Below are 24,507 nucleotides of genomic sequence, written 5' to 3'. Positions count from 1 at the left end.
AATTCCATTTACCGTCATTGTTATTTATTCCATTTATCGTCATTGATGAGGCCGCAATTTCAGATATAGATATTTTAAAGCCTGGACAAATAAATCCAAAACTATCCACATGGTTAAATGCAACCACTAAAGGTAAGTTGGAGGATTTAAAATGTTTGTAATTTAGGAGAATTTTTTTATATTTTGATTGGTGTTTTGATGCCCTCTGTCAATAAAAACTCTGTGTCTTCACAGACTTCACAGAATCAGTATCCTACCGAATCTCCTCCGGAGACCCTCAGGGTTATTTCTTCGTTCATCCAATGTCCGGCCTGATCAGCAACATCAAACCTCTGGACCACGAGTCGCAGCCTTATGCCCTGCTGATTCTTCAGTCCTACACTGACACCTCTCCAGTTTACAGCACCACCCAGGTCAACATCACTATTGTTGACGTTAATGACAATGCTCCTGTTTTCCCTAAACTCAGTGACACCATCACAGTATCTCAAAACACACTCCCAGGGACGGTGTTCTTCATAGCTCATGCACACGACTATGACAGTGGTGTCAATGGAAGGGTGCTTTATTACCTAAAAAGTACCAGAAACGGTACGTTTGTTGTTGACCACAATCGTGGGACAGTTACATTAAATCAGAGTTTACAGGTGGATCATCAGCAGAGGTACATCCTGGAAATCGTGGCCAAAGATGAAGGAGAACCTTCGCTGAGCTCTACACTGACCCTCCTAGTCAATGTGGATAGCACTGCTGCTGAAGACAGCCTGGCCTTCGAGACATTAGTCTACCAGGTGGAGATAGGTGAGGGCTACAGGAAAGATTCGAGGGTCATCCAGGTGAGGGCACACCGTAGCCGTGGAGCTCACATGTCAAACTCAGGCCTCACCTACTCTTTGGAGGCAGAAGCCGGATTTCTTCCTGCTCCGTTTCGGATTCACCCAAAGACCGGATGGTTGCATCTCTCCCACAATCTCGACTATGAGGCAGAATCCGTGTTCCGTTTTCGAGTTTTTGCCACGGCCAGAGAGGCCTCGTTGGCCAACATCACAGCCACAGCTACAGTGACAGTGCTGGTGCTGGACATCAATGACAATGCCCCGGTGTTCAGCAGTGAGGTCTACTACTTCACTGTGTCAGAGGGGTCGTCGCCTCAAGGCCTGGTGGGAACTGTCAAGGCCAAGGATAAGGATTCTGGGAAAAACGCCCAGTTGTCCTACATCCTGCTTTCAGATGGGAAGTTCTTTCGAATCAACTCTAAAACAGGTAAAAAGATTGGAGGTCATATTTAGCTTCACTGTGCAGTTGTTCGTACTCACCTGTCTGTCTCTTCTCTGCACTCTTCCAGGTGAAATTATAAACTGGGTGGCGCTGGACCGGGAGCAGCACTGCCAGCACAGTCTGAAGGTGATGGTGACAGACCAGGGCCACCCTCGTCTCAATGCCACTGCCACCGTTCAAATCCTGGTCACTGACATCAATGATAACACTCCACAGTTTACACATCTGCCGGCAAGCAAGGAGCTTAATGTCCAGGTAAACATGATGGGATTTTATCTGTATATTGGCCTGGTATGTGTGATTCTGGAATCCTTCAGAGGACATTTTTCTTTATGGCGGTAAGAATTATTTCCTAATAGATTATGGCACTATAAAAACAAAGGGGAAAAAAAACTTTATACAGGCTATGGAGAAAACACTAATGCAACAAAAAAGACACCATTATATTATTTTATTTCTAATGTTTTATTCTACTCAATATGAGCCTATGATGAAGAGATTATGTTGTATTTGCCTATTAAGAGTGAATCCCTAAATATCTTAATTATTCTTGATTTGTCCATTTTGTTATTCTCACACAAATTTCCTCTGCAGAAATTGTAGACATTTAAATTCACTTTAAGTACTTTTCATCCATGTCAGTTTACAAACTGAGATTAAAAGTTCATTTGGAAAGTGTGGACCTTGTGGTGAGACTGTTGCGTCAAGTTTACAGTAATATATTCATCTGATGAGATTGTTTCTGTGGACAAACGATACATCAACAGTGACTTATATAAAGGAAGGATAGACATCAGAACCACAGATATATATCTTTAAAGCGTACAGAGTGGTTGATATGTTGTTATAGCAGGACATGTTCCTCTCTTTATTTTAGATATGGGCTGGTCTACCAGTAGGATCCTTGGTGACAAACATGTTTGCCAAAGATTTAGATGCAGGAGAAAATGGAACAGTCGCCCTTTCATTGGTCAAAGGTGAGTTAGGCACATTATGTTTTTTTGGATCTGTGGAGCTGTACAGTATGCACTTTAACTGATCTTTTATTTCTCTCAGTTGATTTAGAGGATGAGAGTCTCGGACATTTTGAGATTGACAGTAACAGTGGAGACATCCGTACAACGGAGCTTTTCACCCAGAACCCCAAACCGTACTACACACTGAAAATAAGTGCCAAGGACAACGGAGCCACACACCTGGAGGATACCGCAGTCATTCGTGTACAGGTAGAGTCCTTCCTCCACTTCATACGACGGCTTATAGTTTTCTTTTTATACTGTATTGATTCTGAATTATTTTCATAGATGACTCTTAAACTCTTGCATGAATGATATGTAAATTATGTAATTTTCTTTTTCATAAGTTACTGCAGTGAATTGGTGAACACACAGATGCCCTTTATGCAAACTCTGCCTCTCTGTGTTTTCCAAATCACAAACGATGGTTTGTTCAGTTCATGCAACTTTATTTCAAAACACTCAACTGTCTGTAATTTTAATTTTTTCAGCATAATAAGTTTACAAATAGAGTTGCAATCTCCTATGTGTATGTGTACATACTGTACAGAATACTGCACCATAGATAGGAGATAACATGATACAAAAATACCCCTATTGTCACCACTATATGAATAAAACAGGCCCTAGCATTTGCATGATATATAATACATATTTTTTAGTCACAATGTTGTGATTTTGCAAAAGAAAAGAACAAAGTAGGAAACATTAATTAATTTTACAAAAAGGGATTTACAGTTTATCAAAGTCTTTATCTACACCACAGGGTGACACAGGTATGTATATTCAGAAAAATCACCACTCTGGGAGATTTTATGTCTCTTCAGTGGGAGTCACATTACTTGCTTTTTTTGTGTGTCCCTACCACGTCCACTTTTTAATTCTTCCTATTTGTTTGAGCTGTTGTAATTTTAATGTGACTTTCAAAATGTTGTGCAAATAAACCAACAAACAATATCACACTTGGACATATTTTACCTGCAGGTTCATGGGTTAGAGGCTCTGTATGGCAGCTCTGACCACCAAATTGTGAGGCGTTTTACGGTGAAGGAGGACACGGAGCTGGCCACTGTCATCGGCTCTGCCAGTGTTTCAGATAAAGGAAGATTCCAGTATTCCATCACTGAGGGCGACGGGAGTGTTCACTTCGGCATTGACAGCTCCTCTGGTGACATATATATCAACCAGCCGCTGGACTACGAGTCCGCCATGCAGTACTTCGTCATGGTTCGAGCTGAAGAAATAGGACTTGCTCCTGGAGTGAACATGTCTGTTCTGGTCAGCGTGATAGTGGAGGATGTAAACGACCACGCACCCTGGTTCCCTGATAAACTGGTGACGTTCGGTCTGTGGGAGGATGCTGCAGTCGGATCACTGGCGTTTGCTTTTCATGCCAGGGACTCTGATGGGACGTTTCCTAACAGTGCTCTCCGCTACTCCCTGACCTTTGACCCTCAACTCAGCAGGTCTTCATCACGCTTCCCCTTTCAGATCAACCCTCACACAGGGAGTCTGACTGTAGCAGGTCCTTTAGACCGGGAGACCACCCCCAGCTTTGCCTTCACTGTGACAGCCACCGACCAGGCGAGGATGAGAGAGGAGCGCAAACAGACATCTGTGACAGGTCAGGTCTTCCTGCTGGATGTGAACGATAACCGGCCGGTGTTTATATCAGCAGACACTACTCAGGTGATGGAGGATGCAGAGGTGGGGAGTCTGCTGCATCATTTTGTGGCCATAGATGGAGATCAAGGTGAAAATGGGGTCGTCTCTTACGTGATCATGGCTGGAAACAAGAAAGGGTTTTTCACACTAGAGGAGAAAACAGGTAGGACTTGTGACTGATGTATTAATGACAATTTCTAATAGAGAACGATAGGCAGGGCTGATATATCTGCAGATACTAGCTTATTGCTGTTATATCTGTATTGGCTCATGTGTCGGCCAATAAGAAAGAAGATATTGCAGTAGAGAAAGTTAAAAAGCAGTGTTTCCATTACATTGTTTGCCCACCAGAGCACTGCCATCTTTATTTTTTAAATGTAAAATGTCCCTGTCAGTGCATATCGTAAGTACAATTCTATAGAAAAAAAATAAGTTTACGGGATCCTTAAGAATAATGTTTGTTTATGTAATGTGTTGTTAAAAAACTTTATATTGGCTTAAAATAATTGGATAATTTTCAATCTATGCAAAATCCATAAGGAAATAAGCAATGAGGTTAAAAGTTACTTTAAAAAATCAGCCTGACAAATTAGAATGATGTTTTGTTTTATTGCATGTGACTTCAGAAAGTCTCAAGCCACCTCTCCATGCTCCAAGATTAAGAAGCCATTCCCCCTCTTGTCCATCATTCTTCTATCTTCTACAGGCCTTTTGTTTCTCTCAGCCCCTCTGGACTATGAGACACAACGTTTCCATCGTCTGACCGTCCGCGTAGTGGACCACGGCCTACCTTCGCTCTCTTCCACCCAGACTCTGACAGTGGAGGTGGGGGACGTGAACGACCAGCTGCCTGTCTTCAGTCAGAACATTTATAACGCCAGTGTGGCTGAGAACAGAGACCCTGGAGAACCAGTGATCAGGGTCTCTGCCACTGATGAGGATTCAGGTAATAATTATCCTCTTTTTATATCATGTTTTCGGTTGGATCATGTTTTTGTAAGTTGGTGTTATCAATATCATCATCTGTCCATCCTGGAAGACAAATCTCTCTTCTGCTGATTTCTCTCTGTGGAGTTTTTCCTATTTTCCCAAATACATGTATAGTTTTGGGGCTATGTAGATTCACAGGTAAATGATAAAAAAAAAAAATTAAAAAAAATAACAGGTCTGTTCTTCTCTAAAAACCCAGCTGTGTTCAGTTTGGAAACTGTTAGATGAGCTGCAGCTTTCATCTAGTAGCGTCATGTTTAACCTGAAATAGTCCTTCTGTAGAAGTGGAGATGGTAGTGTGGCTCCAAAGCGCCTAGATGGCAGCACTAGCATGTGTTCCTGCCCCTAACATACCATAACAAAACCATAGACCACATGCATGAAACTAGTATTAAATAGCAAAAAGAAGACATTACCCAACAACATTTATCTGTTTAAGCAGTAGTATAACTATTCCTCTTTATTATTTAACCAGGGTACACATATAAACATACAAAATACAGTTGAGCAGCAGCTCACTCTGCCATGTTTTGGTAAACTTCAGCACTGCAGTGAATCAAGGTCATCATCTGTTTTGTTTCACTCCATTAGCAGTATAATTGAAACCAACCCCTGCCCTTTTTCCTCATGAGTTGTTCCATTTCTGTCTTTTTTTATGCATTATGTTCACTGTACATCCCAGGAAATCTCCATCATCTGATATCTAATCATAGTCACAAATCTACACATCAGTCTTGTTTATTTTAACACGTTGTCCACAGGCCCTCCTAAATCCCATCTTGTCTGGTAATGTTGACAGTATGAGTCCTTTTAAATACTCGGGGTGGAGGGCTTGTGGCAGAAGGATCTGTCCAGGAAGGGTTTTGATGTGAACTAACATTCTTGAGGGTGAGAATTGCCCAAGAATAGCAAGCACAGAGCTCCTCTGGGAGATTTGAAAGGTCCTCTCTCATGATGATTTCCATAATCCAAGCCATCTGTGCCAATAGGCGCTGTGTTTTCATCTTTCTCCTCAAATCGCCTTGTCTGGCAGCTCAGCCCACTCTCCCACCAGTGTTATTTGATTATCATTTGCGTTGCTCCCCCCCCTCCCCCCAACACTTACCAAAGATGACCATTGTTTTGTGGCTGTGTTGGTCTCTGTATCCAGTTTCCATGTGTTGGAGTCAGTCAGAGGAGATGTGCAGTATCAACGAGTGTGACAGCTAACCTTTGTGTTACTCTGCGTGTCCTGGATTTCACTTTGTTTTTAAAAAAAACAACTGCTTTGTCTTTCGGGTCACAAGAAAACAGACACATACATTTTGTGAATTCATCACCACATCAGTACACATTTGCATAAGGACATTCTAATACTGGGATTTTTTTTCACTCTTTTTTTTTGTTTTCTATATGTTATCAAGATGAACATCAATGATCTTAAGTGCTGAGTAAATATCACACTGTAAACTTTATGAATCCCCAGAGCGGAAACTATTTTAGTCGCCCATGCACAGTGACAAATAGAGCTGCAATAATTAGTTGATTTATTGATTTGTCGATTGAAAGAAAATTAATTGCTAAATATTTTGATAATCGATTAGTCATTACAGTGATTTTTCACTGGGTTTTGAACTACTGGATAGACAAAAGAAGTCATTTGAAGACGCCACTTTGTGCTCTGGGAAATTATGATGATCTTTTTTCACAATGTTTTACATTTTTTATACTGATTGATTAATTTATCAATCGTGAAAATAATCAACAGAATGATCTTTAAAGAATATAATTGTTAATTGCACCAGTGACAAATAACAAATACGTGTCAGACATGTCACAGCACATAACAAATGGAAGACACTATGTCACATCAAAAGTAACCCTTACACACAGCACATTTCAGTAGCTTGCCCACCAGCCACTAAATAAATTTTAATTGAGCCACTAAATAAATAATACATAATTAATATATAATCAATTCTTTAATTAATAATAGGTTAAAGGTTGAGAACAAGCAAATATCAAAGGTCATTCAAGGTTTCGCAGTTGTGGGCACAAAGACATTCACATCACTCTGTGGACAATCACTCAACACAGTTTTTGGACTGTTGAGAGGGGAGACCTTTCAAAGGGTAGAATGGTTTGAATTTTGTCTTAGTGTTCACAGTATTGAAAATTACATTAATTCATAATTACATAGATTCAACCACAACATCCCAATCCAGAAATCCTGACAGCAATCAATAAACCTGAATGATTAATGATCATATGATGATGATATTTCAGTTATTTAAATTTTTGAACACCACCCATCATCCTTGTTTTCTTTGCACCATACACTCAGAGCTCCCACACTATTTCATATCCATGAAAATTGCATCCATTCATTGTCCAGTACAGGTAAAGAGGAGATGGTTCAACCTTTCACTTAGACTATTGAGAATTTTTGCAGAGTTCCTCTGATCTCAGATCATGTAAAACTTGTGCATTATTCTGTTACAGCTTCACCACCACAGTTTGTGTGTAATTTCAATGCAATCTTTTTTCTGTTGGTTAATGTGTATCACAAGACCTGTAAGCAGCAGTGCCAGACTAGCGCAGCAAAGGGCTCAGATAAAGCTTTTGCTCTCCTGTCAATTTTTAACACACTGACACTGCTTCTGTTGGAACTCACATAAACTCAGCTGATGAGGTGCTGAACTCAACCTGACATAACACCGTAATTTTAATTGAAAGTTTGGCTAAATGTGATGTTGAGTTGGCTTTTTAATGAGTAGGTTTTTGTTTAGGATATGAGTACCATGTGTCCTTTGCATGTCTTTTAAGTAAATCTTTGTTTGTGGATCTGTACATTATGATCTGCCATGTCATCATGTGAAGCTGGAGTTGGAGACCAGGTGGTTCAAGATGCTTCAAAATCAATCAAAATCATAGAGTGTGTAAAACATACATTAACCTGCCGTGTCTCTCCCCCAGAGGAGAATGCTGTGGTGTGGTACAGTCTGTTGCCTGGCACTGGCTACGAGCTCTTCAGCATCAACCCTTACACCGGTCTGATCACCACCACCTCCTACCTAGACAGAGAACAGCAGCAACATTTCACTCTCAGAGGTAGGACACATGAACAAACACATGCTTTTGTTTTGCTTATTAAGCTTCAGGGAAAAGGAGCAGTGGTGCTACATCACACAGCAACGGCCATGTATTTGTGCGAGTTTTGTTTTGGAGTTTATATAAGTTTAAAGTAGATGATCAATGGCTGTGATCAGGAATTCCCAAATGAAAAATGTCTTTAAATGAAATGTGTTTGAAAATATAAGCACAACCTCAACCAACTATTTGAAAGCCTGTGAATGCTGTTCTTTGTACAATATTCCCAAGTGGCTACACATTTAAGTCAATCCTTGGCTCAAATCGTGAGACTATAAAAATATCTTATATCTAAAAAAATCTGAATCTGCTAAAACAAAACATATGAAGTAGTCTCCTACAGTCTCTATCAAACACAGGCATTTCTCTCAGTCTCTACCCCCCTCCGTTTCTCATTCTCTTCCTTCTTGTCATGCTTCACAGTCAAAGTCATAAAGAATTCAAGGTCTGCCTTTTGTATAAAGGAAACATTATTCAGCAGATTGATTTATGTAAAGGAAACAGTAGACTTTTAAAGGGCTGAGGTACAGTATATCTAACCTCCACTGACTGCGCTGCTGCACCCTCTGCCTTTTGAAGTGTTTGCTTTCACTCTCTCAGGGGCATACAGTCAGTAATTACATTTAAACTATTCAGCAGTGTTTAGTGATAAACTGCTTTCAGATGTTTTATCATAATGTTTGTACAGTCTGCAGTATGATGAACAATTAAATATAATAACAAAATATAATAAGAGGAAAGCCTGATTGTCTTGAAGTTGTGCCAGAATCACACTGGGCTTACTGGGAAATACCGAAATATGTGGGCACAATTTTCTCTGACTACAGAGAAATTAAATACCAAGGACTTTTCAACATGTATTAAAAGCTGTCACAGTATACCTTATGTTGACAGGATTTTTAAAATTTATTTAAACTCCAATCTGGCTTGGTCAGCAGAGACAGAACCAATAAGAAGCATGTTAGGGGTGTCACTGATGGCTTAGCATGTTGATGTTAGCCATTAGTTCAAAACACTGGTGTGCCAAAATATATGGCGTTTATATTAGGCATCTGTGGGCTCGCTCAATCGTCTCTCTCTCTCCCCTCTCAACATCTCGCTGTGTGTGCTCTCAATTCTGTCTGTGGGCTTTCTCAACTTGGCACAGCGTTACAATGTACCACAAAACCAGCCAATCACAGACATTGAAAAAGTAACCCAGATTGGCTGTTTTGTTTCCAATCGGGCTGCTAACTTCCACGAATAGAATGCAACAGATTTTCGCATGGATGGCACATTGCATTCTGGGTGCTGCTCACCATATTATTATTATTATTATATATTATTATTTATTGGTGTAATGTGTAGAGCACATGTAAACATCCTTGGGCAATAGTTTTATTACTTCAAATTGCTTTTAATTCTTTTTATTTGAAATACTGTATATATTTACACAAATTACAGATGGGGTAACAGTGCAGCTGGTGAGGAGCCTCTTCTCGCATGTGCTTCAGTGGATGACTGGGCATTCCCACATCCTTGTATATTATCAGCTAATAGCTCAAGAAACGTGGAGAAACAATGCAAATGTAGCACTAAATAGGAATTTCTGGGTGTAATTCAATAATAATAAATCAAAATGTTTGAATCTGAATCAAGCCACTTGATGTTGTACTTTTAGAATGTGGAACCCTACTTATTGGCCTGAATAGATACAAAAAACAGCCAGTCAGGATTACGTTCCCCAAGTCTGTGATTGGCTGGTTTTCGAATTTATATTTCCTCTTCAAAATATAACTTGTATGCTAGCAAAAGTCTCACTGTGCACCCACAGAAATCACTGCGTACTCAGGAATGCATGTTTCATTATTCCATTGTATTTAAGTCCAGGAAGGAAATAAGAACCATAGATCAGGGGCATCATTGTGGACAAGTGGTTAAGAGGCATATACTGTGATCACTGTTTTCCAGCTGTAGATACTCCCCACTCCTAAAAACACCAACAAATTAATCCAAACTATAGTTTATAATGGGAATCCTTGTTTTGTTTTTTTTCGAGCAACAAAAAACACTGGATTACTGATATCTTGTGACAATCAAAACAAAATAAACATTACACCAAGATTTCTACAGTGAGCGTAAGTATGAATTCCCTTTGATTCCTGTCTGCAGTGCAGGCTCGTGACAGCAGCACACGGCCTCTGTCGGGTACTGCCACAGTGCTGTGCTCTGTGCTGGATGACAATGACAACCCTCCAGAGTTCATGCAGTCATCCTTCCAGATCAGCCTGCCAGAAAACCTGCCTCCTGGGGTCATCCACACTGCTCAGGCCTCTGATCCAGACCAAGGGGAAAATGGAACAATACACTACTCCATATTAGGTAAGGAACCCAGATAGTGTTCTGTATATCAGTGGATCATAGATTATAATTTTGTGGCTTTGGCTGTCATTTTATCGGATATAACATTACCTTAACAAGTTATTGCTTAGGTCTGGCAACTCATTAACATTGTGAAATTAACAAACCCTGAGGTTAAGCAAAACTAATTTGGAAGATAAAATTGAGGCAAATTATACAACACTCAAACTGTCTATTGTAAACAACCATACCAGTTAACTGACAATTCACTGGTTCAACTTTCAGTTTAGTCGCATGCACAGTTTTTCTGTGCAGTTAGGGATTATTAGTGACATTTTTGGTTACCTTCAAATAAAGTGGTTTAGATCACTTGAATAAACTGTTGTCTTGTTTACAAACTGTGTAAATGTATGACCCCTTGTTCACCATATGCTCACCCATCTAAGTAATTACATGGGTGAGTATAATGTTACCATAATGGAAAGACATAATGGACAACTTGTAAACACAAGACCCAAGTTATGATAAACTGGAATTACCCTTTAATTCCTATCCACTGTCTTTAGGTGAGGACTACAGAGGTCGCTTCACCATCAACAGCCACACAGGTGTTGTCAGCACCACGCAGGTCCTTGACCGTGAGGAAAGGCAGAATTATACACTCACCATACAGGCCCGTGACTATGGCCCAACCCCGCTGAGCTCCTCCACCCAACTCCAGCTGGTGCTGCTGGACCAGAACGATAACATCCCCTCCTTCACCCGTAAGAGCTACCACGCCTCCATCAGTGAAAGCTTACCTGCAGGAGCTGAGGTCCTCCGGGTTAGCGCCTATGACCCTGACGAGGGGTCCAATGGGGACGTGACCTATTCTCTGACAGAGGACAGCAGCCAGGGGGCCTTCTCAGTAGACGCTCTCACAGGAGTGATCCGTACCACCAGGTCTCTGGACAGAGAGAGCAGGGCTCAATACACCCTGAAAGCTGTAGCTACAGATGGCTGCACTCAAGGACCGCTGAGCTCTGTGGCATCGGTAACCATACAGGTGGAGGATGTGAACGACAATGTGCCAGTCTGTGACGAGAATCCTATAAACGCATGGGTTTCCATGAGGACTCTTCCAAATGAGATAGTCACCACAGTGACGGCAACAGACGGTGACCAGGGTGAGAATGGGACTATACAGTTTATGTTGTCAGATGATGAAAACCTGTTTGACATCAACAGCGAGTCAGGAGAGATCTCGCTGAGACGACGAGTGAGAGCAGGTTTCTCCGGGAGGAAGCTGCAGGTTGTGGTTTCAGACCGTGGACGACCTGCTTTGACCTCCACCTGCCTGTTTTTTATCCATCTGAAGGGAGAACGTGAAGGATTACAGTTCACAAACAAAGTGTACAATGCTACTGTCAAGGAGAACAGTAGAGCTGGTACGTTTTAACCACCTTTATTCTTTCTTTTTTCACTGATGCCATTAAAAACCTCATCAACCTTTTCACTTTCTCTTTGTGAAGGTACTTGGATTGCAAAAGTGGAGGCCAGTGACCAAACCAACAGCAGACAAAGGATCACATATACCATATTTAGTGGCAACGAGAATCGCATTTTCTCCATCAGCCGTCACACGGGTAAGAAATATAAGACATTTTGCAAACAAAAACATTGTTTTTGTTCCAGTTTCTTGCCGTTTCTTGCTTATCATGATTAGCAGACGGCATTCTTGTTATTTATTTGCAGAAACGTCAAGCATGGTTTCGTTATTTAAGTTATACTAATAGCACAAATTCTCATTCACTCATCCATTTTATTTTCCACAAAAGTGTCCAGAAAATTACTTTTGACTTCCAGTCCTCACCATTGTTTATGTCTAAGCAATCAGAGCTTCTAATCCAACCCTCTTGTTATTTTCTGTCTCGCTTCAAAATTGACTTTCAACTTATCTGGTTCATCTGGTTGTTTATATACAAGTGTTTCCTGAACTATTATTGTTGTTGCTAACCCTTGCCTGATTTGATCATATTCTACCTCGAAATCTTTTTTTTATTCAAGTCTACATAAAGAAATGAAATGGACACAGTTGCTCAAATGCAAATCTTAAACTGACATTGGACTGAATATTTTTTTCAGTGTGATCCACAGAAACTTGAACCTAAAAGTCCTTCTGTCAGGACCTTTTTTAAAAGTTTGTTTTTCTTTCCATTTTTTCCTTCATTTTACCCAGATACCTCTTACAAAAAAACACATTACAAGGCCAAAGTGAAAAAGACTACTGCCAAAGCAGAACATGTATTCAAAACTTAATATTATAATAAATACTGTGTTTTAGAATAAACATTACACTTTGCCCTTGAAATAGAAGGGGCTATGCCAGTCTTTGATGTTGGGTTTGCACAGTGTTTGGGGAATACAATACCATAGTTTTTTCCTCTCACCCAGGTGAGATCCGTGTGCAGAAAGATAATTCTCTGGACTTTGAGGTGAGCCCTCAGATCCAATTGGTGGTGCTGGCTGACAACGGGCTGCAGACAGCTCACTGCAGGGTCTCCATCAGCCTGCTGGATGTGAATGACAATGTACCAGTGTTTGAACGCAGCAACTACAGAACAGCTGTCTGGGAGGGGCAAGTGCACAACACCTATGTTATGCAGGTAGATACTATGAATATTTAAGCTCTTACATTAGAAATACCAAGCAGGTATAGCATGTATTTTGTTGTTTATTGGCAATAAGAGTATAACTATCACCGCTCATATTTTCTACAGGTGTTTGCATCTGATGCTGACAGTGGTATAAACGGGCAGGTTGAGTACTCCATCGTGTCCGGTAACCTTAATGAAGCATTCATTTTAGACTCTGTTCGTGGGATTCTTGCTACCAATCTCTTACTGGACCGAGAGATCACCGCGTCATACAAGTATGCTGACCTAACATATTATAAACTGTTATGTAACTCTTTCTAGCTTGTATGATGGTCAAGACAAAACTAGATAAGTAAGTTTCTACTTACAAAATAGAGACTACCATTCCCTGTCATAACTAGTTTCTGTATCACCAGCATTTGTGAGTTTTCTAATATTTCTTAATTGCCAGTAGTCTAAAAAGCTGAAACATGAGACTGGGGTTTTCTGTCTACATTCAACTTCTACTATGTGTGGCATTGTGGGGGCCAGTTTCACAAATGGTGGCAGCATTATGTTTCACAAATCATTGTCTCTCGTAAGATTTCAGAAAAATATGTCCTACAAGCCTCACGCTCACACATGGGTTACTAGTTTAATTGTGAAATGTGTCAATTTCATGTTACAAATTGCATCTTGCAAATGTAATGAAATGGGCCCCTGATCCTGACCCAGCAATTTCATTATGTCAATTCACTGGAGGCAGTGAACTGACATAATGAAATTGCTTCATTAAAAACCTGTCCTTTCCTGACTTGGCAAAAGGGATTTAAATCTAACTAAACTGGAATATGTTATTCACATAGGTGATTTGGCTTTAACAGCATAACTGTGGACTACTCTGTACTTCTTGCTTTTCAGCCAAAAATCTGATAAAATGAAAGTAGAAATAACAATATTGGAATGTATGTAATGTAAGTACAAATACCGAAAATATAAATAATATCAATTCTATCATTAAGAGTATTAAGTACATTTCCAACCTAGCATAAAACATAAATACCCTATCCATAATATGAATTTGGATTAAGTGGCATCGTTTGTTTACTGCCTTTATATTACAGGCTGGTTCTGCAGGCAGCAGACAGGGGGAACCCTCCGCTCAGCAGCATCGCCACCATCAGGGTCCAAGTGGTGGACGTCAATGACAACAGCCCTGCCATACCCCCCATGGAGCCTGTGGTTATAGCAGAGAGTAAGACCAACCCCCAGTGCCCTCTGACTGCTTTCAATGACAATTATAGATTAAAGAGGTCATATATGGTTTTTGTTTTTTTCATTCTCCTTTATTGAGTTATATATCTCTTTTTTTGTGCATGTAACAGGTTTGCAAAGTGAAAAAGCCTAAAGTCCACCCTAAGGGAGTTCCCATCTCCCACAGAAAACACTGCTCTGAACTGCCTGAAAACAGCTTGTTTGTAGTCCAGCCTTTTCACTTAATCCCTGTGATGTCACAGCAAAATGCGCGTCATAATGCATGCCAAACGGCTGGAAAAACTCACTGAACTGCAGCACACAGTGACAAGACGTCCACCTGCTGCCTCTCCTCTCCCTTCCAAACACTAGCTACCCTCCAAGCAGTCAATGGACATAAAGTTGTTACTGTGATGTAGAGACAGAGCCCAGTTATAACTTTATGGATGAAAGATACTTTTTTTTTACAAATTAATAACTCACTACTCTTGCTCCAGTCCATGTTGCTAAGCTGGTAAGGGGATATACAGTTGAACCGAAGTCATGTTTACCGGCTTCTCACGACCCACCCTACTCTGACTCTAATTGGCTAGTAGTCCTTAACTAGAAACTGCGTATGTGCAACTAACAACAAATACCTTTTGGAGGATAAGATGTATCACTCCATAGCTAAAACGAAGCATTCAAACCACAGGGTGAAAAGAAGAACTGCAGCAATGTGCAGTATGACAAAAAATATGGTGTTTTCTGAAAATTAAACCATGTAAATCTGTTCTGGTACAACCCCTAAATAAGATTTTGAACGTGAAAATTTGCATAATATGACCTCTTTAAGATATAAACACTGTCTATATTCTTTGTCTATTCGTGGACTTATTCTGACATCTTCTGTTTTACCGTAGATCTGCCGGCAGGTTACATGGTCACCCAGGTGACTGCAAACGATGTGGATCTAAGCTCAACCATTACTTACAGCTTTTCAGACAACAGTAGCACCAATGTTCCCTTTGCTATTGACCGATATACTGGTGTGGTAACCCTTACCCGAGCCCTGGACTATGAGGATCAGATGGAGTACATGCTGACAGTCTGGGCTTCTGACTCCCTCCACCAGACCACTGGAGAGGTCAAAGTTCAAGTTCTTGACGTCAATGACAACGCTCCAGTCTTCACCAAGGTCTCCTACCAGGTACAAATGATAAATTTATCACTAAAAAGGTAGACAGCCTATATATAAAATGGTTGGGGTCACCAACCAATGAAAGGGTACAAGTATGTTTTTACCACTGCAAAATGACAAAAGAAGTCCATGTGTCATTATCCTTCAGCATAACTTGGTCTTTTTTTTTTAGCTAGCTCTTTCATGAATTTTGATGGCTTATTAGACGGTGAAAATTGGGACCCTTCATTGATGACTTGCAAACATTAACTGTAGACTTAATGCCTTATTAGAAAGTCATTAAAGAGGTATTCCAGTTATTTGGTCTGTCACTTCCATAAAGTTGGGGAACTCACAACAGAATGGTCAAAATGCGCAGGTTGAGATATCAAGACTTTAAGTCCCTATTATGGGCAAATCACTGGATCTTCAATTTACCGCAACACAATTATAAATCATAAACACAATTGTAAACCATTTAGAAAAAGTATGACTCATTAGAAAGTGGTACCTGATCTTGCTGCAGATGAGACTCATTTTGTTCTGTCTTCATCTGTCTTCAAGGTGGAGTTGTCAGAGCTGGTTTCAGCAGATACGTTGGTTTTGTCCATGTCCGCTACTGACAGAGACTCTGGACTCAATGGCAAGATCACCTACAGACTTCTTTCATCTCCTTTACAAGGCTTTTACATTGAGCCAGACAATGGTAAGAACAGCTTAACTGATGGAAATGACATCCTGCATTAGCTCATATTAGCATTAGCTAATATAAATGTCACATTGACAGCAAACCATCAGTGTGTGTGTGTGTGTGTGTGTGTGTGTGTGTGTGTGTGTGTGTACATATATACAGTATGTGTGTATGTATCAGAAAGGTTAAGAAGTCACCAGAAGGATAAAACACTGATCTGAAATGTAAGGTAGTTCTTCTGGGAATGACATTACTTCAAGCTTTACACGTTTCATGACTTATGATTGGCTGGTGGTCTGATTTTCATATTCATCCCTCTGATTCCATCCATTTTCTGGTATAGTTAACTTAAATGGGAACATGCCAAAGAAATAGGGCACAGAGAAAGGCTTTGCCTGGTGTTCATCATATCAAGCTCATCATACAGTATCAGAGGTTACTGAGAGTATTTCTGCAGTGTTTATATTTTTGTCGTGCAAGTGGGTTCCTTGGACAGGGTGGAAGAGAAGCAGCAGAGAAGGCAATTATAGGTCATTGAGATAAAGTGCTTCAGAGGAGCCATGCCTATTCTATTATCTCCCTTTTAAAAATCCCTAAACCCAAGAAATAAGAAAAATCCTACAGAGCTGAAAGGAAACTCCTCAGTTCTGGCCAGTCTTTTCCACTCAAGTGTGATTTATGAGCTTCTATCATGTTTGAACTCCAAAGTTTAATATCAGAGAAATGCATTTGCCCTGTTTTGCGGTGAGGAGCACTAATGGAAAGTGAAATTCGCATCAATGTTGACTAAAGCTCAATAAAAAAAGATTTAATATGGTGCTTTTTGCAGTGTAGTGCTTCTCAGTTATTCGATGCCAATTTGTTTCACAAACAATGAATGGTGCCACTTTAGAGTAGTGCCTCAGAATTCACATAGAAAAGTTTAAGTGGCAATGAAGTGGAATAATAAATTGTATGGACAAACACTTTGTTGTAATCCAAGAGGAAAATTTGCTCTTGCAGTTCACATATGGAATTCATTAAATAATAGTCACACAGGAAATTATGTTGCATTGCAGTGTCTAATGACAAGTACAATTTTGATTAAACTCTCACTATATTGTCATATAATCAGACATGTTTTATAGTTCTTATGCTGAAGAGAAACAAATCCAGGAACAATCAGTGTATTTGTTAAACCATCTGTTAAATCAATTGACAAGAGTTTTATAGTTTTATGTTGGTGAGACCAGATGTCAGGTCTTTCTCTACCTGTAAGCAGTTCCATTGTAAGATAAAATGAACATGTCTGACTGACTGACTGCAATATATTTGAAGTGAAACTGATTTTAGTAATTGATTTTTGGCCACTGAACTCTGATATATTATATCCTCAAAAAGTTGTAATGTGTTAGCAAACAGATGCTTATTTACACACCAAGCAGATACGGAGCAACATCAGCATTTATTTGGAGTTCGGTTTCTGAAACCTAAAGCTTTGTTTTACTTTCTACCAATTCAATTCAATTCAAATCAGCTTTATTGCCATGGATGTACAACAACAGTATTGCCAAAGCTACATATAAATTACATAAGAACAATTAATTTCATACATTTCATTAAATAAGTAAATAAAACAGTAAAATTTGTGTTTGTGTGTGTTAATATAAAATAAAATAAATAAAAAAATAATAAAAATATATAAAATATAAAAATTCCATAAAAGTGAATAAATAAAACAGTAGCGTGAGTGTGTGTGTATGTTTAAAAAATTAAAATAAAATAAATAAATGAAACAGTAACGTGTGTGCTATTATAATAATATATTACAAATTTAAATAAAATAAATAGATAAAACCATAAATGTGTGTGGGTATATTAATACACACACAAATTTGTTTTTATTAATTAAAAAAAAATTGTACAATTATTTATCAGTCTGAGTTTCCACTGGTTGTCCTCAGTTCGTGGCATGAGGAGATATATTTTGCAGCAATTATTTGACATTTGGGCATTTCTCTTAAATAGGGGAGTTTTTGTGGGTCTGATATAAATTCGAATTCGGGGTATATATGGGAAATGTTTGCAAAGTGTTTTTGTCTTAGTGTTTATATTTAGGGCATGAGGTTAGAAAGTGCAGCTCTGTCTCTACCTGTCCTCTGTCACTCTGGGAGCAGAGTCTCTCCTCTTGTGGTAGCCAGCTCTGTCTGTGGCGACCCTTTTCTATGGCCAGGCTGTGTTCACTCAGTCTGTTGTTGTCAACATTTTTCTTAGTTTAGGACATTTTATTGTGCTCAGGTAATTTGCCAGTGTGAATTCTCTTTTTAGAGTCAGATTTTTATTTTTGCTTGTTGATAATTTGGTTTGGTCTGCTTGAGTTGGTGTTGCTGTCCTGAGGCTGTTGGGGACTTGTTACTGCAGAGAGCCTCAAGACCTGCTGGCTGAGGGGACTCTTCTCTGGTTTTAGTTCCTGGTATATTAGGGCTTTGTGATGGTATGTCTGGGGGTTAACTGATTTTAAGTTATTGTAAAATTTAATTGATCTTTTCTGTATTTTTAGTAAGAGGGGGTATTGGCCAAGCTCTGCTCTGAACTGATTATTTGGTGTTTTTTTCTGCACCTACAGGATGCTCTTATAGAACTTGGTATGGAAAGATTCTATGATCGTTTTGTCCCATTTGAATTATTGGTTCAATTGTTGGTACCAACTCCTGAGAAAAATATCCGGGGGCCAAAAAATATGTCTCTAACTTGCTAGATGCTCCACAATGTTCACAGCTAGTCGCTGACTTTGTCGTTGTTTGGTGACAGTGTATGGTGGGATGGAAAATAAAATCATTTAGCAAAAAGCTCCATAGAACTAATGGTAGTTTGGTGGTAATTATTAGTGGTTTTGTCATTATGAGCAACTCCTTTGTCATTGGATCCACTGTTATTAGTGCGACTTAAAAAAAATCAAATTCACTCATTAACACATGTTTTGTCTTGTAGGGTCTGTTTTCACCAATAAACCCTTAAAGACCATCACAAACAGCAACCTGATCCATCTTTTGGTTGAGGCCAGAGACGAAGGTGATCCTGTACAGTCTACTGTCACCTCCATAGATGTGCTGATTCTGGACACCAACGATCATGCACCTTTGTTCCACCAGGATATCTACACTCTCACTGTCCCAGAGGACACCCCCACAGACACCACCTTACTGACTCTGTCTGCAGAGGACCAAGACTGGAGCCCTGAAAATACCCATTTGGACTATGCCATCTTCAGGGGAAATGAAGAGAAGCGATTCTGTATGGAAGTAAAAATGGTTCAGGTTGAGAATCAGATGCGAAATGTAGGAAAACTTGTTCTGTGTAACCCTTTAGACCGTGAGACCACGGAGAGCTATGCGCTATCAGTGAGTGTGTCTGATCGAGGAACGCCTCCACTGAACAGCTCTGCTGTCATTATGGTGACTGTGACGGACTGCAATGACAATACCCCTGTCTTTTCCACCACAGAATACCATACACAGGTGAGTGAAAACAGCCATGTAGGTAGCAGGCTGGTCCAGGTCAGTGCTCAGGATCCTGACCTGGGAACCAACGGCCTGTTGCGGTATGACATTATCTCAGGGAACAGCAAAGGTCACCTCAAGCTCGACCCTCAGTCTGGCCTTCTGGTCCTCAACCACTCGCTTGACTATGAGGAAGACTCTAAATATACCCTCACTATCCGAGCATCTGATGGCAGTGAATCATTTGAAGAACGTAAAGTGGCTTTTACAGTGGTCTTCATCACAGTGTTGGATGAAAATGACAACACTCCATATTTCATGTTCCCTACTGTTAACTGTTCTGTGCTGGAGAACCTCCCAGCCTTTACCCACACCTGTTCTGTCCATGCTGTTGACAATGACTTAGGCCCCTACGGCCAGCTCACCTACTCTATTTTGTCCTCCTGCTTCATGGACTATGGCAGTGGCAGCCCTGAGAAGAAGGAGGCGTTTACCATTGACCCCTTAACAGGCGACATTCACACCAGACAGACATTTGATTACGAACGCGAGAGTGAGTACTGCTTTGTAGCGGAGGCCAGGGATAAAGGCAGCAAAGCAGCTACAGTGAGAGTGCAGGTGACCATCAAGGGAGTGGATGAGTTCAGTCCTGTCTTCACCCAAAAGCAGTACCATTTCCTCCTGCCAGAAAATGCCAAGCTTGGAGAGACAGTTGGTTATGTGATGGCGATGGACCATGATGGAGGGGTGGATGGGCTGGTTGAGTACTCACTTGTGAAGTCTTCGCCATTTTTCTCAATAAACAAAACTATTGGTGCCATTTTTGTGTCAGGCCCTGTATATCGCAGAAGAAGCAGCCATGCCTCAGAGGACATGGTGAAGCTGGTAGTGTCTGCAGGTAGTCCCAGATTGGCCTCCAGGACCACTACCTGCCTAGTTTTTGTCAATATCTCCAGCTCTGCAGAGGCACTCACCGGGGTGCGTCTTGATGCACACATGCTCAGTTTGAGTGTCTCACTAATCATGTTCCTCCTCATCCTGCTCATTTTTGTGGGCTTGGTTCTCAGGTACAAAATCAAGGAAGCAGCAATCAAAAAGGCAGCTGCCATCGCCGCTAACTTGAACCACGACACAGGCTCATTTGGTAGATCGAATAGCCACACGCAAAGTGCCATCTCTCTGCAAGACATTAAACGGCCCGGGATCATGGTGAACAAGAGAGACATATCAAACCCATACAATCAATCAGACTCGAGTGGCCGTGGATCAGCAGAGGGTGAGACCGCTGAGGACCAGGAGATTAAGTGGATTAATGAGTACCCCTGCCGTAAAAGAGACAAATCTGTGCAAGGCACCCTGACCATTGAGATGCCAGATTCTGCTTTACCTGGGGACAACATCTCCTGCCACTCTGTCGATGTAGGGCCAGACCACATTTTATCTGTCAATAAATGTTTAGTCTCAGGGATGGCCAGCACAGAAAGCCTCCACCACTTCAAAGAGGAAGGAGGAGGTGAGGGACTTCTTCCTGCAATACTTAGGGTGAGAGATTCGGAGGAGAGCATGAGGACAAATGGGTATGCTCCCCTCTCAGAATCCCACATCTCTGCAGATTCTCTCTCTTCACTTCTGTGTTTAGAGGAGCAGCTGCAGGGCAGCTACAGCTGGGACTACATTTTGGACTGGGAACCACGCTTCCAGACTCTGGCCTCCGTCTTCACTGATATTGGAATGCTCCCTGACGAGGAGCTTCAAGGCGGCCGTGAGGACTTAGCAGCAGAGGCAAGCTGTCTCATGTACCCTCCACCACTCATAACAGGAGTAGCTCAGCCTGGCATTAGAACTGTACCTCCACGAAAGCCGGGACGTATGCCAAGCCTGTGCAGGAAGCCCTCTTACCCCAAATATGCTTACTCCCCCTTAGCCAGGAACACAGGACTTACCCCTTCAGCCATGACACCCACTTTCTCCCCATCACTGTCTTCTCTCACCATCAGGACCCCCAGTGCCTCACCAGTTGTCTCTGAGACCGGGGTGGGGGGTATCAGACTTGACTCAGGGCCCCTCACTGCGAGCCTATTGGAGGCAGAAATCCAGGTGTAAACACAACAACAACTGTATCTGTGACATTCAATTCCATCTTCCATTCACCACCTGAAGGTATTTCTCTTAGTATTTCTAAGAGACTTGATAGAAAACTGCGCAGTTTAGTTTTGCGTTTAGTTAAATACAGCATATCATACTTTTTCAGTGATATCCTTTCAGACAAGTCCTGGACTTATTTCCATTGTTGTCCCCATTTCTATGGTTTTAGACTCATGAGTGTCATGAGTTTAGTCTCAAAGGGGTGATACCAGTCAAATTTGTCATTTGAACATAATATAGTAATTTAATTACTTAGATTGAGGTTGATTTCATAACTCACTTCTGTAATAAAACTAACATCTGGAAAAGCCTGAACTCAGTCTTGCATTATATTCTTATAATGCAGCACTTTGAATAAGAGCAGATGTTCGAGTCAGCAATTAATGTTGAATGTTTTATTGTAAACAAGTTTATATGTGCAGAAAATGAAACACTTTCTTATTGCAGTTGGTTGCCGCTTCTAAATGGAAGTTTTTCAAGGTTGATTTAACTTTAATAACCTAAGAAAACAACATTATTCTGAGGTTAAGTCTGTCTCATTGGAATCATAAAAAATATGTTTTGAATACAGATCCACTACCTCTTATTTAATATATTCTGCCTGTTAAATACCAATAAAATCTTGAGTGTTTAATTTCAAAATTATGTTCAGTCTTCAAAGCTAGATAAGCGTTGAGGCTTATGCAGGTATCATCTAAAACTAAAACATGAGGGATTTTTTCCCTGCTTCACAGGCTATTTGTGTGCAGATTCAAGACATGGTATTATATTGTGTTGCTGTCACTGGTCAGCATGGCGGCAGATATTCAAAAACTAGTTCCAGGTTCTGGCTCTTTCTCATGAACAGAAAATGGTCTGTTCCCTTCATGATTGTTTTTTGTGTGTGCTGACTGTAGACTGTGGACACTCTGTTAATAAATAGCACTTTATGGACAATTACCAGAGAATTGCATGAGTTCAAATATTGATAAATATTAAAAAAAAATTAAAATAAAGAAACTTTCTTCTGTATTTTCTTGGGTTAAGCATTTAAAGGTCTGATTTTGTGGTACTGATTGTCTTTCGGGATGATTTATTAGATTTATTAGCTTGTGCTTACATGTGTGTATAATTTTATAATCAAAGACAGGATTTCTTATTGAAATAATTCTTAAAACATATGATGGTATCATATATATTTTGGGCATTTTTTCCTGAATCGATTTTTGACATGCCCGTCCTCAGTTTTTTCCCGTGTTTTTTCTGAAGAAGTATCCATAATGTAACGGTAAAAGGGTTTCAATCAATTCACACTGCTTCCCTCATAAAAAAAGATGGGAATGCCATGGTTAAAAGCATGATCTTAACCTTTTTAACTTTAATGTTTTACTTTTAGCTTTAAAGTTATCAAACATTTTATGAGGTAGAGAACAACACTATCGTACATAAACCATGGGAATTTGTAGTCATATTCATTTTTGATTAATCTGACACTTTATTATATATCCGTCTGTGTTCATGTATAATTGCAGCTCATTTTTACTTTACAAATGTTTTTAGAATTTTTTTAGATGCTTGTTCTCTCTGTTAATTTTGTCCAGAATCTCTGCAATTTTTATTTATTATTAGAAATGGTTGAGAGTCTTGAGAGACCTTTTATTTTTGCTGATTTTAACAGTTATCTCAACATCCAAGAATTTTGCTTCTCTAAGAAAAGTTTAAAAAAATACACTGATTCACCATGGCTCCACTTGGTCTGCTGTTAATGTGCTGCCCTCAGGGAACATATGAGCTGAGGAAGCTGAGGAGCTAAAGTCTTTATCAGATAGTTTCATTAAAGATAATAAACAGTCAGGCCCTGAACCATATTAACCAAATGTGCCGTGCATGTAGTCACTGATAGGTGCATAATTATTTATTGACTCAGTCCAATCTCTCCTCTGCACCTCAGTAGGTTTTGAGAAGCTCTACGCTCTTCTGTATTTGTGATTTCAGTGGGTCCTTGGCCCCCGGATCACGGTGATGGAAGAGATCTCGCCATATCAGGTGATCTGGCTAAACAAGCTTCTGTGTTTCCGCACACAGTTTAACAGTTCCAACTGGGGTAAAGAGCAGCTCAGTGGATCTTTATTAAATATTCAGTCAGGCGACTACGTTTGCAGAAAGAGGTCAGAAAGTCTCAAGTACAATAGGATTCCTTGGCAGTTCTATAAAGACAGAAAGTTTCTAAATTGACACAAACACTTTTTTATGTACAATATATAGTTGAGATTATTCATAGTTTGATAAATCAGAAGTGTGTAAACTGAATGTCATTCCCAGCATGGTCAGATTAATCTGCTAGGAAGCCCTTTAGCAAAAATGTGCTGCTGGGTCTCCATTAACCTACTGAACCTCCTACTCTATGTGGACTGTGTATGATATGCTAGAATACTGCCATGTTTGATGCTTGGGAACTTCTTTTCAACACTAATAATAAATGAAACAAATGAATTAAGGAATATGCAACATGTCAGCACAAACATTATAAAAGGTCATAAAACTAGATTTTGACACTCTGATAGAGTGAATTGCCATTTTGTTTTCACTTCATTATTCAGTGTAACAGTGTTTCCATACCAGGTTACTCAGAGACACCTATGCAGGTAATAGAACATGTTTACATGCACTGAAGTAACCTGGTTACTATAAATCTGTGTAGACATACAATAGGTCTGTTATCAGATTTCTCCCTTGACCCTTATTTTGGAAACATGGCTTTCTCCTA

General features: G+C 40.1%; 1 protein-coding gene across 1 annotated transcript in view; it reads left to right on the top strand.

Moving 5' to 3' along the window:
* The window catches only part of dchs2 (dachsous cadherin-related 2), a 32,444-nt gene extending 9,672 nt beyond the window's left edge, over positions 1-22,772 (top strand). Inside the window, exons 5-20 of the mRNA XM_038713013.1 lie at positions 235-1,263; positions 1,346-1,533; positions 2,156-2,255; positions 2,335-2,504; positions 3,279-4,122; positions 4,666-4,905; positions 7,905-8,039; positions 10,230-10,439; positions 10,985-11,845; positions 11,930-12,043; positions 12,852-13,063; positions 13,178-13,329; positions 14,158-14,288; positions 15,190-15,476; positions 16,011-16,152; positions 19,108-22,772. Coding sequence (XP_038568941.1) covers positions 235-1,263; positions 1,346-1,533; positions 2,156-2,255; positions 2,335-2,504; positions 3,279-4,122; positions 4,666-4,905; positions 7,905-8,039; positions 10,230-10,439; positions 10,985-11,845; positions 11,930-12,043; positions 12,852-13,063; positions 13,178-13,329; positions 14,158-14,288; positions 15,190-15,476; positions 16,011-16,152; positions 19,108-21,719 — 7,427 coding nt within the window. The 3' untranslated portion in view covers positions 21,720-22,772. The remainder of the gene's footprint in view (positions 1-234; positions 1,264-1,345; positions 1,534-2,155; positions 2,256-2,334; positions 2,505-3,278; positions 4,123-4,665; positions 4,906-7,904; positions 8,040-10,229; positions 10,440-10,984; positions 11,846-11,929; positions 12,044-12,851; positions 13,064-13,177; positions 13,330-14,157; positions 14,289-15,189; positions 15,477-16,010; positions 16,153-19,107) is intronic.
* The last annotated feature ends 1,735 nt before the right edge of the window (positions 22,773-24,507 follow it).

Source organism: Micropterus salmoides, unplaced genomic scaffold (assembly GCF_014851395.1).
Source record: "Micropterus salmoides isolate LMB-PRFRI ecotype aquatic unplaced genomic scaffold, ASM1485139v1 Ms_hic_scaffold_12, whole genome shotgun sequence".
NCBI classification, from domain to species: domain Eukaryota; kingdom Metazoa; phylum Chordata; class Actinopteri; order Centrarchiformes; family Centrarchidae; genus Micropterus; species Micropterus salmoides.
Note: the sequence above shows the minus strand (reverse complement) of the source record. Positions and strands in the feature narration are given on the sequence as shown.